Source organism: Falco cherrug, chromosome 5, assembly GCF_023634085.1.
Source record: "Falco cherrug isolate bFalChe1 chromosome 5, bFalChe1.pri, whole genome shotgun sequence".
In the NCBI taxonomy this organism is placed as follows: domain Eukaryota; kingdom Metazoa; phylum Chordata; class Aves; order Falconiformes; family Falconidae; genus Falco; species Falco cherrug.
In genome coordinates, this window is record NC_073701.1 from 25,657,724 (window position 1) to 25,673,963 (window position 16,240).

At 42.2% G+C, this 16,240-nt stretch overlaps 1 protein-coding gene across 4 annotated transcripts in view; it reads right to left on the reverse strand.

Moving 5' to 3' along the window:
• Nucleotides 1-16,240, reverse strand: part of DENND5B (DENN domain containing 5B) — a 118,983-nt gene that overhangs the window by 18,301 nt on the left and 84,442 nt on the right. For 2 of the 4 annotated variants that reach the window (XM_055711740.1, XM_055711738.1), the window contains 6 exons: nt 7,726-7,819; nt 6,610-6,720; nt 4,245-4,376; nt 3,262-3,414; nt 2,668-2,746; nt 1,375-1,456 (listed from right to left, as the gene is read on the reverse strand). In XM_055711740.1, coding sequence (XP_055567715.1) covers nt 1,375-1,456; nt 2,668-2,746; nt 3,262-3,414; nt 4,245-4,376; nt 6,610-6,720; nt 7,726-7,819 — 651 coding nt within the window. The remainder of the gene's footprint in view (nt 1-1,374; nt 1,457-2,667; nt 2,747-3,261; nt 3,415-4,244; nt 4,377-6,609; nt 6,721-7,725; nt 7,820-16,240) is intronic. The other 2 variants (XM_055711742.1, XM_055711739.1) reach the window with 1 other exon arrangement.

Genomic DNA, 16,240 nt, shown 5'->3' on the forward strand with positions numbered 1-16,240 from the left:
GACAAAACCCCTGCATGCGGCAGCAAGCGCGCACAGCCTCCTCTGTCAGCAATCCCCTCCCAGCACGTGAGTTTCTGCTCCAGATCCTCCTTCACCCTTTCCTCAGACTGACCCTCCACATGCCTGTCAGTCTCACAGGACTGAATTCAGTAAATAGCTGCCATGTCCCACGAGAGGGATGCTAAAATGACAGACACATGCTCAAAACAACCTCTTGGCATTATACTCCTAATTACACTGTGCGTATTCTCCCTCCCACTTTTGCATGTCGTTTTAGCCTTATGTGGCATGTCATATTCTTTGAAATCAGAGCACAAGACTCAGACTACATAGCATCATACAAAAAGGTTGTACACTGCAGGTGGGAGGTACAGTCACTTTCTTTGAGAAAAAAAATCTCACATCAGAAAAAAAAAATCTCTGTAATAACATGCATAGTAAGAGTCACATCACTGTAATCATGGTTTTGTGAACTAACGATAATTAATTTTATTTTTACCATAAGATTGTTTGCCATATTTTTATGTGGAAGAAGGGCATGGTATTACAAGGAACAATATTTGTGTTGCCTTATGCATTAAATTGCTAGCAATCGCTAGCAGCTCTTCACAGATAAGCATTATTGCATTGCTCCTCCCCCACTTTTCATGGCACTTTTACCCATCCTGCAGTCCTTAGCAATGGCAAGTGAAGTGTCAAAACAGTGGCCTGACCTGGCAGTGGCTTGATCAAAGAGCTGCCCTGAAGAACTTCTGCCTGGTTCTGTCACATCAGCCTCCATCTCTTCTCACTCTATAACCCTTCTGATTCCCAGCCAACACTACTTAGAAAGCTCTCCAGAGCCAGGCTGTGGTCTCCCACAGAGCCCTGCCCTTACATCACATCCAAACTTTAAATTCACCCAAATACTGGTTTGATTTGTACATTTATTACTGTTTTCCATAAAATGCTAATTGAAAAGAAAGAATATTGCTCAGGCATTGCAAGCAGGTTTTTATGTCCCTTTGCTCTGTCTATCAACTGCTTGGTCAGTAATTTAAAACAAAGAAAAAGAAACAAACTCAAGGTACTAAGGAACTCAACATATCTGCTGTGATTCATAGAAGCTGGCTTTATTGCTAGAAGAACCCCCTGGGAAAACAAAAACTCCAGTAAAACTTGTGTGGTTTTCATTGTCTTTTAACCAAAATAAATCAAGTGAATGTGCAAAAAATTTTTGCGAAAACAAAAAGGCAACACTTCATAGATCTGAATGTGGGCTCAGGAGACTTTTTAATTCCCCATAGCCTTCACAGACCCAAAACTAATCAGGATCTTCACCTTATGCTACACAATTAAAACCACAATTAATACTTTAGGAAACAAATTGTGTACCTCATATCTTGTATCAGGGAAACCCTCAAAGTAGGCAGAGTAATTCCTGTATCAGACTTCCGTCTTTCTGTTCCAACAGCAACTACAGTAGAGAAAATACATGAATTTAATACAAAATCATAGTAATGGTCTGCAATGCATTTGTTTTACATACAGCTGAAAACAATCTTAAGTGGCTGGTAACTGCCATGTTTCTGTGCATTATCATTAACTCTATCCTGGAAACGTAGAAGTAGACAAAATGAAAAATGTTTAATATATTACCTATTCCTTCCTTAATCCAGCACTGAACTTGGAGATTTAGCTTCCTTTTTCGTATGTGAAATATATTAACATAAATCTGTATGGCAATGGATTTTATTAGAAATATGTTTCTATGGAAAGCTCACAACTGAGGACACACTAAAATTAAGCTACACTAGCATATTTAATGCTAAGAATGTCACGCATTTCTGTGCTCCGCTACTCTGATCAAGCTGCTTTGTGGTGACACATTTTGCTCTCAGGAATTTGTGCCTGCCAGCCAGATTGCTGTGTGCATTACTCATTGAAGCTCACTAAAAAGCCTTTTCATGAGCAAGACTAGTTTGTCCATAGATATGTCTTTAAGGACTGTTCATACAAGTTCCCATCTACAAGATCTGGAGGACTGGAGAGTCCTTGGAAGATGACCCACTGAAGTTCAACTACGATATCCAGCAGCAGCCACTGGGCAGGGAGATCTCAAGGTAAAACCAACCTTTCTCACAACACAGCAGTAATTTAGTAATTATAAGGGGGCAAGCAAAGCATAAATGGAGCATCCGAACTGACTAATAGAGGATTATACAACTTCTGAACTATACCATCCACCAGTATAAAGACTTATTGAACATGGAGTTATTCACATTGGGATTTGGTAGACAGATTATGCTCATTCAAAGAAAAATTCAGCTGTCTTAGCTGCAGCTCTACACCTTCAGCTTCTTCAGAAAACATCTTTTGCGGAAGCATTGCTTCTCACACCTCTCTCAGTGCTGATTAAAAGGGAACAAAGGTAGTGAACAGACATCAAATGATTTTCCAGACAGGGATAATAAGTATGCTCCTTTGCCTTCAATGATGTCAATTTATTTTGTCCAGACATCAAGGCATCTTCACAATGATTATAAAGGCTGTCAAAATGTAAATGTGATATTAGCAAGAAAGAACACTGACATCTTGCATGGGTGTCACGTGGCTGCACTGTTCCTGCCGGGCCCAAGTTCACTGGCTGTGATGGACCCTTCATGGAGTCAGCTGCCAAGTACTCACCTGGGGACTCTGCACTATGCTCTTGCTTCTCTTCTCTCTCCTGGTACTGAAGTAAATGGGACCACAAAGCAGACTTCCCCTGAAAATTGAATAAGCAGTATACAGCTTTAAATGAATCAGGCAAAAGAAAAGAGGCCAATGAACATGGTAAAACAATGGGATGGCATTTCAGCAGGTAAAACTTTCACTTTTCAGTAGTGAAAAATCAATCCTCCTCTCTTGGGCACGAACCCTCAGGAAGAGGAGAGGACCAAACCACTGAAGTAGCAGTGTCCCACCTGCCTTGTTTCTTTGTCCTCTCCCTGGGCTTTCCTTGTAAATGTTGAAAGGAAAGAAACCAAACACTTATTTAACATCATTGCAATTTCCAGAGGTACATCTCAAATAGATAAAAAATAAACCACACCCTCCAAAAACCAACCACCCCAAACTCTTCAAACCCTCACAAGACATGAACCAGGGGCTCTGAGCTGAAGGAAACCTCCCACTTTATGCTGGAATGACACCACTGAGTAGCAGCTTAAAAGGCAGAGGTGGCATTCAGTATTTGCTAGAGCACTGTATGCATGAAGTCCCGAGTTTCCAGTTACCAACCTGCTTGACCTGCAGACCATGGCTCCAGATTCTTTCTAGCAGATCACAGAGACTAGCAATCAATGTATTTTCCTCCAGACCTGTTATGTTGGCTTCTCCATGTCCAAGCTCAACTGCTTCATGGCCCATCTTCTCTACCAACATGCGTTTAGTCTAAAAAAACCCAAAACACCGTTTCCAAGAATGTTATCCAACAAGAGACAGAATTTATAGATGAGTTTACTTAAACATGCTTAATCTACAGACCGTTGTTGATGGCTTGACCAGAGAAGCTTCAAATCTCTCTACAGAGATTGCAGATTAAAAATAATAATTTAAAAAAATCAGCATGATTACTCCATACTGTCCTATTTCTATACCCTTTACCTATTGCCCTGTTTCTACGCTGTTGATCTATTACCAAACAGTATCAAAAAACAGAGCACAGAGCTAGATACATGGGAGTCTTACTCAGCATCTGCTTTCCTTCTTACAGCTATTAAACTTTAAAACCCAGGTAATACAGTATACCACCAACTGGAACTGACACAAAGACACCAGGAAGTTATACTTCCATGGCTATAAAAGCTTCTTTAATATTAGAAACTGCCATACTTCACGTGCTCTGCCTAAACAACTTGCACAACAGTCGCATGTGCTGAATGCTTCCCTTTTGACCGAGGGTCCTGAGCCTGTTATGTTTAGGCTACATGTAGATATGAACAATTAAAGGAAATCCTTCCTAAGATGTCTATCACGCTGATTCTCCTTCCTGTCCTTTTTAATCTTTCCACTAACTTTAACTGCATAAACAGGAGTCAAAATATGATCCTTTCTTTTCTAGCAGTTGAAAAATACGACACTAAAGGGATATCCACCCTGCAATCGCCTGGTATACTGACAGACCAACGCCATTCCAGCTGTGAAGGACTTTCAGGACACCATCTGCAAATGCTATTTACACTCAGTGTAAGCAAGGGTAGAGCACACGGGAGAGGACCTACCTTCATGCGACATTCCTTCAGTAACCCTTCCACAAATTTCCAGTTGGTCTGTGCAATCACAGCTGGAGAGAGGTCTGAGAGTTTGGGCTGCCTTAAATTTTTTCCTAAACTCCTCGCCTCCTGCATGTATTTCTAAAAATTAAACAGAATAATTTCAGGTATTAAAAGTTAGAGGGGCTCTCCTCATCCTAATTCTAGGTGAGCAAATGCTGGTGAAAAGGAACAAGCTAGCGTGTGGGAACAAAATCACCATCTGTCTGATGTTTAGGTGTCAGGCTGTAGAAGTGGAACACTCCCTTCTAACAACAGAAAAAGCAAGATATTTTCCTGCGTGGTACTGAAACAGTCAATATCAGCTAGTGAACTGTGCTGTTAGCCGCTAGCACAAAGTTAGCCACAGCAAGTGCATAAAAGCGCAACACATTCCTCCATTCAGCAATAAATTCAAAACACCAAGTAAAGTTTCTTTCCATTGTCATTTTATTGTCACTTTAAAAAAATAAAAAAATGAAAAGACATTTCCCTAATTTTTGACCAGACTATACACAAATTGAAAAAAAATCCTTTGAAAAAAAAAAGCAAAAGGACAAAGATTTCACCCCTTCCTTTTCATCTGCATAGTTATGAAAAATGAGACTTGATTTTATTGTCAATTAACTTCTTAAGTACAAGTGAAGCTCATTTTAAACAAAACTGACATGAACTGATCATTCATGCTTTTACTGTGGGGTGGTAGTTGAAAAGTATGGACAAAAATTAGCATACTCTTTAAAAAAGGATCCAAGCTATAATAAAAGACTTTTAAACCCTCCTGTTCAACTGCCTTGTTGTTCAGGGGTGGGGTGTTTTTGGTTTGGTTTGGGCTTTCTTTGTTAAGGACAAGTGTCCTCTGCTCCCAGCATCAGTGACATGACTACATGCTGAGCAAAGCTAGGAAGTTGGCCACGTTTAGGTGTGCAAACGTGAAGCCCATCAAAAAGTTGTTCAAGCATTATTAATAAAGTTTTTGTTAAAAAGACTAAGAGAATATTGCCAAATAAAAGTCTTGAAACAAAGCGTTCAGCCTGGTGTGGGAATGCTCCACTTCCATAGTGTGCTTTTATCCAATTAATGCTGCCTCTTTGGGTGACAGTATGTGACCATGACCGCTCTTCCCCTGAAAGGAGCAGATCACATCCCTCCAGCAACTTAGCACTGCTGCTGGCTGGGTTTTCCGGGGAGTTGAAAGGTCTCACTATGGCTGCTGCGTCCTTAGAGCTTTCTGCCTGGGGCAAAAATAATTCATTTCCTGGAATCGTAGAATGGTTTGGGTCAGAAGTGACCTTAAAGATCACCTAGTTCCAACCTCTTTGCCATGGACATGGGTACCTTCCACTAGATCAGGAAAAGCAAAAGCAAAATCCTAACACGCTGAAATTAATTGAAATAGCTCACTTATTTTTTATGGGGGAGTACAGTTTTTCTGACAACTGGATTTTTTCAATACAAAATTTGGGCAAGAACCAGTTAACATCAGTCCAACAGGTCAGATGAGAATGGAGTGCTCTGCCATGGAAAGCTGTCTTCAACAAAAGTGCTCAGTTAGGTAATTACACTTTCACCAATACTGTAAGGAATTAAAAATAGTTAAAAACTGCACGTGGGAATAAATAATAAAAATCATATATCACAAATTATGAAAGTGTGTTGTTGTTCAGCAAGCAATCTCACAAGTGAGTTCCATCTATCTCAGTGCAAAAATTAGCAACAAAACCAGTGGAAGAGTAATACAGGGAATATATAATTAGGAATCTAATATTTCTTTTTAAATGTGAAGGGATAAATAAAATGCAAAGTGTGGTTATATTCTGAAGAGTACAAAACATGGATAACTTTACTTTCTTCATCATATGTCTTGTTACTATAATAAAATAAAAATTAAAAAAATATTAACTCTTGTAAATTCAAGAGAAGAATAAGGGTGGGATGAGAGAACCAACTGATTGCTCTTTGCCAGTTCATCAGCATCCACACACCACCACCCTCTTCCACACTGGGATGCAATGATCCAGCAGTCAGAAAGCAATACTTTTTGGATTTGATACCCTAGGCTGAATTGCCCGGCGAGCAACACAGGAAAAAAACAAAGCAAAAATTCTTGTCTTTCAGCCTTGGAGCCATCATGTGTGCCAGGGAGCTGGTGTGGAAGCCTAGAGCTGACTTCCAGCTACTTTTCTGATTATAACCACACATATAACCACAAGCGCTACATGGACGTGCTCATACTCTATGAGAAAGGGAGAGGTTTGAGACGGAGTGAAGACAGCGGTTCCTTACGCTAACAACATCTCAAAAGCAGTTTTCAACAAGAAAAACTGAAACATACCAGGCAGCATTCAGAGAAGGATTTTTTAGGAGGCCGTGCAGGAGGGGGTGGTCCCTGATCCCACTCCCAGAAGGCCATTGAGTTCTGACGAAGCAAAAGCTCCTCCGATGGCTAAGAGGAGGCAGATGCCCCAATGGCAGAATAGCCAGAAAGAAAGAGACAAAGCAAAAGAAGCATGCATATGATCCACAGCCAAAAAAAGAAGAAAGTAAATACATGACAAAGTATTGAAAAGGCTCTGATGAGATATACATGAGGCAACATTTAAAATACACTTGGGAAGCCATGTTAGCAAAAATAGCAACATATACAAGTGCTGTTTTGCTGTGTTTTCCACGAAACATGATTCAAAGCTGTAGTTCAAGAGTCCACTCATCTGTTCAGGTTCTTTCAGAAGGCAAATGCCAACACTGGCCAACATTATTCAGCAAGATTTACCACAAAACAGCATGAGTGCTTCATTTTTGCTAGTGACATACAAAAGAAGCACATGGACATCAATGGAGAAACATGGCAGAAAATATTTAATGAAGGATGAGAAACTGAAAAGACGGGAAAGAAATGCGTGTATGTGACTGACATTTACAAGATGCATGGGAGTTTCCAAGCTTTAGGCATGAAAAGGCCCCGAAGTCTTAACCTTTCAAATAGGCTTACTCATGTCAGGAATCTACGTAAAACAGACCCCCCAAAAAAATCCTTTAAAAAATGAAAGAGCCCTGCCTAATTCGCCTCTGCAGAGCTGACATTTATTTGAGGACTTGACTTTTCTAGAGACCTTCACTCTGGCCAGCGCTCGGCAGCTGGACCCAGGCGGGCGCCAGGGCTCTGCTCTCTGTATGCAGTAACAGTCAGGGTCTAAATCAGCAAATAAGCCTTTTTCCTGATGACAAAGGGCTGTCTTACTCCAAAATAATAAAAGCATTTTATTTACGTTATGTGCTTTGAAGTTGTACAACGCATACAAACATCTGTGATCAGCAGCATCTAAATGGCTGTGGAGACCCATACAAACCTTACGGTAGCCAAAACCTGCCTGAAGCAGTAGCAGATCAGTTGTTTAAACCTCACCTGGTGGATCACAAGCTCATGCTGCCCACTGATGATGCCACCTACCTCCCTCAAATCGTTGTCCAGCCCGATGTGCTCCGAGTGCTGCCGCAGGCGGTCTTTCCTCCGCTGCGCTGTGGTGCTGCGACTGGCCCAGCGGCTGAGAAGTCAGAGAGAGAGAAGACACATGTGAGTGGAAAAAAATCAGGAGGGAAAGCCTGGGTCAGGAGCCAGAGGACATCTGATGGGTCAGCAGCTGGAGAAGTGAACCCACAAACTTGGACCCTACAGTAGATGTGAGTGCAAGCTCGTGCCTGACCTCCCCATGGGAAACTGCCTGGCAGGTGACAGGCCAGTGCGCACCCATGGGACAAAAGCCCTGATGGAAACGTGCCTGCTGCCTGCCAGGGTCTCCAGTGAGAGCTCCTGTGTTACCCAAAATGCAGGTCATGCCGCAACATGGATGCCACCACTAGGTAAATTGTACTTGGTTACCCAGCACCACCGTTGCCTGCTGCATTTGCAGAGGTTTGATAAAAACAGTGTCTGTAGGAGCAAATGAAGTACAATGATGTATTTTGACCAGCAACTTCTTAAGATTTTCCTCTTTTGTGAGAGGCAGTACTTTCTATGGTACTGCCAGGAATTATTTCAGAGAAACTTGTCATTGTGATAGTAACTACCATGATATTGGGTGCACCTATGTCTGAAGGCTATAAACAATATTGATGTTCCTGGGATTGATCATGTTGCTATCTTCACCATGTATATATATTTTTTTTTGCATCAGGTTTCTAAATACCAAGGAAAGCCTATATTTTTCCTACATGTTCATATATGTTCGGCTGCATTTTTAACTCATCTGAGGCTGTTGCCTGAAAGCAGCCGGCTGGTAACCAGGTTTGAAATGAAGCAACCTTAAAGCTCACAAGCATGCAAATTCCTTTATGCCACATACTATAACAAAACACAAACCAAGATAATTCTGTCGCAAGGAATTTCTAGTCTGACTGCAGGGTTTCTAATAATACCACAGCCTTCTGTCAAATCCTTGAAAACCAAAATGTTAAACTGGTGCAGATTAAAAAAATAAGTTAATAAATTATTTATGAAAGAAAGCTGAAATAGCACTGTATAAAGCAACCTATCAAGTATCAAAAATAAGCATCTTAATCCACATGAAGTCTATGTCTTCTGAATGATATTACTTAATTACTGTGGTTGTGTTAATTAAAATTAAAAATATCTTTCACACACAGTAAACAAACAAAAAAAAAGCCTTTAAGTGTATAGCCTTTCAGTTGCTTCATGAAGTCATCTGTTCTGCCTGTCTCCTGCATCAAGAAGTTAAAGAGCAGAACTAAGGTGAGGCAGAACACAAAGCCTGCCCAGGGCAGTGTTCCAGCTCCAGTGCCTGGTGGGATGTATGAATAAGGCTTTATCTATGGAAGGAAACTGCCTGGAAGAATCTGAAGGAATAACCTAAATCTGGAAGAATTAAAAAAAAAAAAAAAAAGAAAAAAGGGAAATAAAAAGAATAAAATGCACCAAGAAAACAACACCTCACACTCCCCATCCTCAGTGCTTGGATCAAAGGGACCCTTCAGAACCTTCTCTTCTCCAGACTGAAGCGTCCATGCTGGGCACCATGCCAGAATGACTGCTCCGAGATGGCTTTTTCTACAGGAGCTGTGATCAGCAGGTAAAGCCCCTGGGGATTTGAGTTCTCTGCTTTTCATTGATCTATACAGAGAGAAACGCAGAGAGGCCCACATCAGAGGCAGAAGTGTGTGCTTGATAAGCTCCTCCACACAGGCGGTATTGGTGGGGACAGCAGTCTCCAGATCCCAAAGCCATCTACTTCTGTGTGAACGCCAAACAGGAGCATATACAAATAGAACCTGGGATCTGACCTATTTGGGCGAGGAGTTTCAGCTGGTGTAGGCAGATGCGTGCCTGGAGGAGGAAACCCTTGCACAGAGCAGGAGTCAGGTCCTGACATGTCCAGCAAGCTGCTGGGGATGCGTAGGAGGGGAACCTAACCTAAGAGAAGTGCACAGACGTGACCCCTGGTAGCCAAACCCTCCTGTTTCCAGAGAGAAGGACTTTGCATACATAACTATCTCCACCAATTCCTCCAGTGAGTTAACCAAAGACCAAATTTTGGCTAACCACAAAGATAAAAAGGGAAAAAAGTCACAGGACCTGTAGCTTTTATGGTCAAACCAAAGTCCCTTCCTACCTCCCAAATAACGTCAACAAAACAAGTACAAAGGAAGAAATAAACATCTGGGTCTGCATGTAATTATGGTTCAGCACCTCTCTATCCCATATGGCAAGAGATTTATTTTTAAAGCAATGTAGCCTCAAGTCTCTGGTAACTAAAAACACCCAGCCCAAACAGGTCTCTGCACAGCAAACGCTGATACCTTCTCAGGGGAATACATCACTGACCTAAGTGTCTTTGCACGTCCTCAGAAGTCTTAAAAATATTCAGCCCATGAGTTTAGTAAGTCACCACTTTTTTTTTTTTTTTTTTTTTTTTCTCCCAGAAGCAACACCCAATGCCTCATTAGATGGCTGAGGGGGGGGGTAGGAAATAAAACCTTACATTTTAATAATCTCAGCAAGTAGAAATGTAGCAGAAAAGTCTCCCCCTTGAACAGAGGACAGCAGACATAAAAGTGACTTCAACTACTGGATCTGGAGACCTTCCATTTATTCCAAGTTGGTACCACACTTACATTTCACAAGATAGAATGCCAATAATACATTGGAAAGTTAAGTTATAGATCAAATATTACCCACATCCCATTTTTCTGCTCCAATTTATATGGTATTTTCTGAATTCTAGACAAAGCTTGGATTCCTCCCCACCTGCATTTCTGCAATTACTGGACGATGTAAGAATTGCTAGAAGTATCCTTTGAGGGAACACATCTCACCGAAGGTGAAAGCAGAACGAAAGCCACAGAATAATCACAAGTAATACGGAATCATTAAAGCATTTTCAGTTAATTCCAGCCTTATGCTGCACCTGGGAGGAGGCACAGGCCATTCTCCAGATTATTTATCAGAATTATTTAAACATTTTCAGCAAACTAATGTAAGGATCATTGGGCATTTATGAACAAAAGACCACTGCTTATTAGCTAGAGCAATTACACACACAGTGAGCTGCACACTCCCTCTTCCCCAACCTCTAAGCTGAGGAAGAGGAGCTGCTGGGGCACTGAGTGAAGTCTATGCATTCGGATGCCACCCTGAATCTCTGGGAGATTTTGTAAAGATATAACAGCAGATAAGCAGGATTAAGCAGCTGAATCTTTTAAAGCCTTTTCTTTACTGGGCCAGAATTTTCCCAAAATAATGCTTCAGTATTACAATAACCATTCCCTTCCCTCTCATCAGCAGAGATAGCATTTAAATTATTCTTCCTCTCCCTTTGGTGGCTCAAAGTGATTTTACAGGTGGGTAAAAGCCCTCCCCAGAGGCCACACCACCTCCCTTGGGTTGCTGAAATCCCACCTGGGTGCCTCTCCTGGCGCTGACTCTGCTGCTGCCTTATTCACACCTCAGCCCTGGTGCTGCCAAAGCAGCAAGGAAAGCTGTACCGGCACGGGCAAATGCCAGCTTGTTGTCAGCCCTTAGTCTTGGGCTTTTCAGCTAAACAACTACCTCCCGTGTCCCTGTGGAGCAGATGCCAGAGGAGGCTGGTCCCTGCCTTAGGGAGATGAGCCAGCCCCAGCTGGCTGGCACTGGGGAGTGCACACAGCACTGCTGCCCAGCCCAGATGCTGCCCAAGTTCTCCCTGACCCAAAAAACGCCCTCTCCCCTTTATTTTTTGCCTGTAGAGCCATGAGCATGGACTACTGGCATGTTTCATTTACTCCTCACAGTGGAAGCATTGTTACAAGCACCAGGTCCCTGGGCACGAAGCAGCTGCAGCTTGGGTGCTGTGTTGCGGAGAGCCTGGGGACAAGCTGCCTACATGGAGAAGGGAGAAAAGGCTCGTTTCAGTAGTCTGCCCATACCTAACTCCCGTATCCAAAGATGAATGGTCTTCACCACCAGGGACTGTGAAAAAGCAGTGATATTTCAGAGGAGGGACTAGAGAAGACTGTACGCTGTTCTATATAAAGAAAAGAAATGAAGGCACCTCCAAGTAAGACCCTTTTAACACGAAGACAGTGAAGTCAGTATTATTTAATGTCAAATTAGACCCCACAAGTGCAGGAATAGGTTTGAAGAGCTTGCAGGAAATGTAAAGATGACACTTGGAAAAAAGATGGTACTTAACCTGTGATTAATTTAATTAATTAATTTCTGTAATAAAAATGGTAAGGTAGCAGCAAAGCCGAGCTGTCGGAAACCACTCTAGCAAAGCAGCAGCCTCACACCAGGGACTGGCCATGCTGTACTGCAACCATGTGTTCATCTCCCTCCCCCTACCTTCTCCCCTCTTCCCCCACTTTTTAAAGCTCCATGGTGAAATGAAGAAGTGGTGTCTACCCAAACCAGACACAGGTATAACAGGCAGGATATATACTGCAGTACATGCAGCATGCTGCTAGGGAACTTCATTCGCAGGAGGATTTAACCAGTATTGACATCATCATGAAATTCACTATCATAATTTACAATCTATTTACAGTGATAACAGAGAGAAGGAAGGAGACAAATGCACTTGTCCATAGGACAGAACCTAAATCTCCTTATACAGGCCATCTCCTGAGGCAGACTACTATTTAGGTCTGCAATTCATGACAATACCCCTTTTACCTATATACTTCCATCAAATGAGTTATCTGACTGTGTTTCCATATTCACAAATTAGCACATAGCTGTCCTACACCCTCCAACAAATCCCCCTAAAGCATGCATGCAGCCTGCACACATTACATACACACAGACTTGTGTATTTGCTTGGGTTCAGATGTAGTTTCCACAGGACTATACAGAGATTCCAAGTCAAATACACATGAGACTGAACAAATTAAAAGGAAGGTGGAAACTGAGCTCCACCTGATCAGGGATGGGCCCATGGGGGAGGGGTTCTGCACTGTGAATCGCTCTGCACACACTGATCCATGGTAAGGAGGAGGAAGGCTTGAAGAGAGACTACATCTATTCCGTCTCTGCTGTAGGGCTGAAGAGGAAAGCTTTTAAACTTCTGATGGGCTGGACAAAAACGAGCAAAGTGCCTTGCAGAGAGTGGTCTTGCACTGACAGGCCCTCTCATCAGATTACATGAAAAGAAGCGATGCAGAAGGGTGGTACCCACAACCACCATCCTCTGCAAGGAACAGCAGTAGTGATTTGCCAGCATCACCCCTTAAGCCCTGACAAACCGCTGGCCTAAGTGGTATTTAATTTGCAAATTCCATTGAGAGAGTGACGCTGCTCAGGGGAGACTAAACAGAACAGAGGATGCAAGGATCTGACACGCATTTTTCCCTGTAAACTTTAAATCTGCACAGCTATTTTAAAACGATATATTAACTGGAAGAAGTTAATTGCCCTTTTACCATCTCGCACCAGTTGAGCGGAGGATCAGTCACTACTCAGGAGACTCGCCCATCAGATTCCAAGAGTCCCCACAACACATAGTTCCTATTTCAGCAACCATTTTTAAGCACAGATTGTCAGTCATGCTGAAGATTCTTGAAAATGAATGTATTTGAAGACAAGTCGTTTATATTTTCATTGCACCTGTCAGTGGTTTGCTGTATTAGGTCATCTAATGTATAGCAACTGCTTGTTTCAGATTTCCATACGTAAAAGGTGAGCTTTTACTACTTGCAAGTTTTAAATAACGTCAGTGTTGTGTGTGGGTGGCTCATTGCTTGTCCCTTTCTCATTCATTTAGATGCACTGCAGAGATGCTACTCTATACTACTTGAAAATGCAATTGTTTGGCTTGATGGGGGGAAAAAAAAAAGCTTCTTTGAAGACATCTGGCCTTGGAACTGTACCCAACAGATAGGGAGGTAGAAAAGGTCCATATAATATGAAGCACTCAGTAGAAGAGACAGATCATTTCCTATACAAAAGATAATTTAGCTAAAACCAGAATGAATTCTATCATCGTATAGAGATACAGAAACCACTTTTCATTATATGCATCGTGTTTTCTTGAAAAACATTAACCAATGTTAAATGTTAGTGAATAAGTAAACAGTAGTCCTACTTAAAAATGAGAACCAGGGCACCAGGCAGGTAAACCCTGGGCAATCCACAGCCTGAAGGGGGGCAGTGACGGAAGCCACAGGACAGTGCCCGCACAAGCTATGCCATAAACCGGAGCACAAAAATGAACCAATTTTGTACACTCCTAATGCATCATTTTTACAAATAAATACTGACACAGTGGTAAGGTCAGCAAAACATAGCACAGGAAAAAACGCCTGGAGAAAACAAATACTTTTGAAATTTGCCTTATGGGTAAGAGCAACACATCACTTAGCTACAGCCTGAGGTTAGGAGGCCAAGCATAGCTGGATCTGCGCTTGAAGACTTGGACTTTGCCCGCCTTTTGGGATTGTGGCAGCTCAGGTAGAGCATAGAGGACAGACAAAAGCATGAAGCTCCCATGAAGCCAGGATACAGGTGAGAGGGCTCAGGAGAGAGATGTGGCCCGCGCAGGAAAGAGGAAACCGGCTGGTTGGGGAAGGAAGCAAGGAAGAAAGTGGGGCTCAGATACAGAAGATGGGAAAAACAGGGCTAAACAAAGAGAAAGCCAAAAAAAGGATTATTTAAGCCATTTTGTAAGTGTGCAAAGCTAAACCTTCCTTTGAAAACAAACAAAAAAAATTAATAAATAAATATCAGTTAATTTGTTCTTTGTAAGCATTCACTACAAATTGCCAGAATGCAAATATATTCCCATGCTTGGTGTGCAATCGATGTTTTCCTCTGCAATATTTAATCTCATTTATCAAGCTTCTTAGTACAAATTAAGTTACAAGGTAATCAATTAGATTGAAAACACAGCTTGTTTCATTGTTTTAATTTTGCACTGTAAGCATATTCACCCTAATTTAACAATTAGCTAATCAAAAACCATGAAGTGTTTATGTAGCTTGGCTTTTTGTCATTCAAATTCCCCTCCTGGATCATTGCAAATGCATCAGCCAGTGGAGTCTCAGACAGAGTTTTAAAAGCCTGGCAGAAAATGCATGCAGGGAAGGAAGAGGGGAACGTGTGTAAACCACAGTGTGGTGCTGGGGTTTGAAAAAGGAAGGACTCTGGAAACTGTGGCTCTTTTCCAGAATAACAGACAAACTGCCTAAGGAACTGTTTTCTCCTGGGATGCTTTCTAGGAGGACTTCTGCCGAAGTCACTGCTTTACAAGGTTAGAGCAGCATGGATGAGCTGCTTTTGTACCTAGAGGAAGCTACAGCTGCCTCCCTGTAGCTTCAGAAGGTTTTCCCATGATGCAGGGGACATACCGAAGGTGATGAGTGCAGAGGGAGTCCCTCAGGTGTGACATGGCTGCCTGTGATGGAAAAGAGGACAGAACTGGGTGGGTTTGGGGTTTTTTTTTTTGGTTTAGGGCTTTTTCTAATTACTGTTAGCTGGGATGAAGTGCCTTTTTCTTTACAGAAAAATTATATTTCTTTTAATTTATAAAAATAGTTTGGATGTAACAGTTCCTACATTTTGCTTAAGTTTAGATCTGCATATTCTGCAGTTAATGTCTTTCCATGTTCTGGTGGTTTTGATCAAAAAGATGATTAGGGACACTGTATACCTGGGAGCCTGTTCTCCAGTTTTATGGACGTGGGTGTTTGGAATGGGGTTTTTTTTTGGTGTTTGGGTTTTGGGGGTTTTTATTTGCCTGTTTTTAAACTTTTCATTACATTTCAGTAAATTGAAGTTTGGAGTTATTTTCAGTGAAGTTTGTGCTTAGCTGAGCAAGTCAACATTTTCTGACCGCCACGGGAGAACAGGTGAAGACCAGCCCTAATGACACAAAGCATGCACCGGCAGTATGAAGGCTGGTAAGAATAGGAGCAAATGTAGGAGGAGTTGCTCTCCCGAAGAAGAAATGACCACGCAGGTGAGAGAAATTCAGCAAGCAGTGTGATGCTGGCTGGGGCCAGAGGAACACAGGTTCACCACGTTGTCCAGTCTTCTAAAGGACATCCTGAGGGGAAGCAGGAGGGGGAAGAAGCAGAGTGACAGAAGTGGGGCACAGCATGCTGCTGGGCATGGCCGCAGGACGATGGGTCAATATTGGGCTTCGCTTGTACTACAGACTTTCGTGTTTTAACACTTACACATGGTAACGTGATCAACATTTGTTTCCAGCTGTGTTTAGGTGGAAGTGATCCAATATGACTCTTCACCCTGCCCCTGTCCCCAAGCCCTGCTTCTCCATGGCCAGCAAGCAAGAGCCAGACACTTCCTCTCCCAAACACAATTTCTGCCTGTCTAGGCAACATCGTCTTCTGGGATCACATATGGGATCTAGAACTACAAGGAAAGGTGTTTGTTCTTGGCATTATATTTGTGATTTAGATAGATTATACCTGTCACAGCCCAGTAACTGACAGTGGTATTTTCAGTGCTTTGCCTA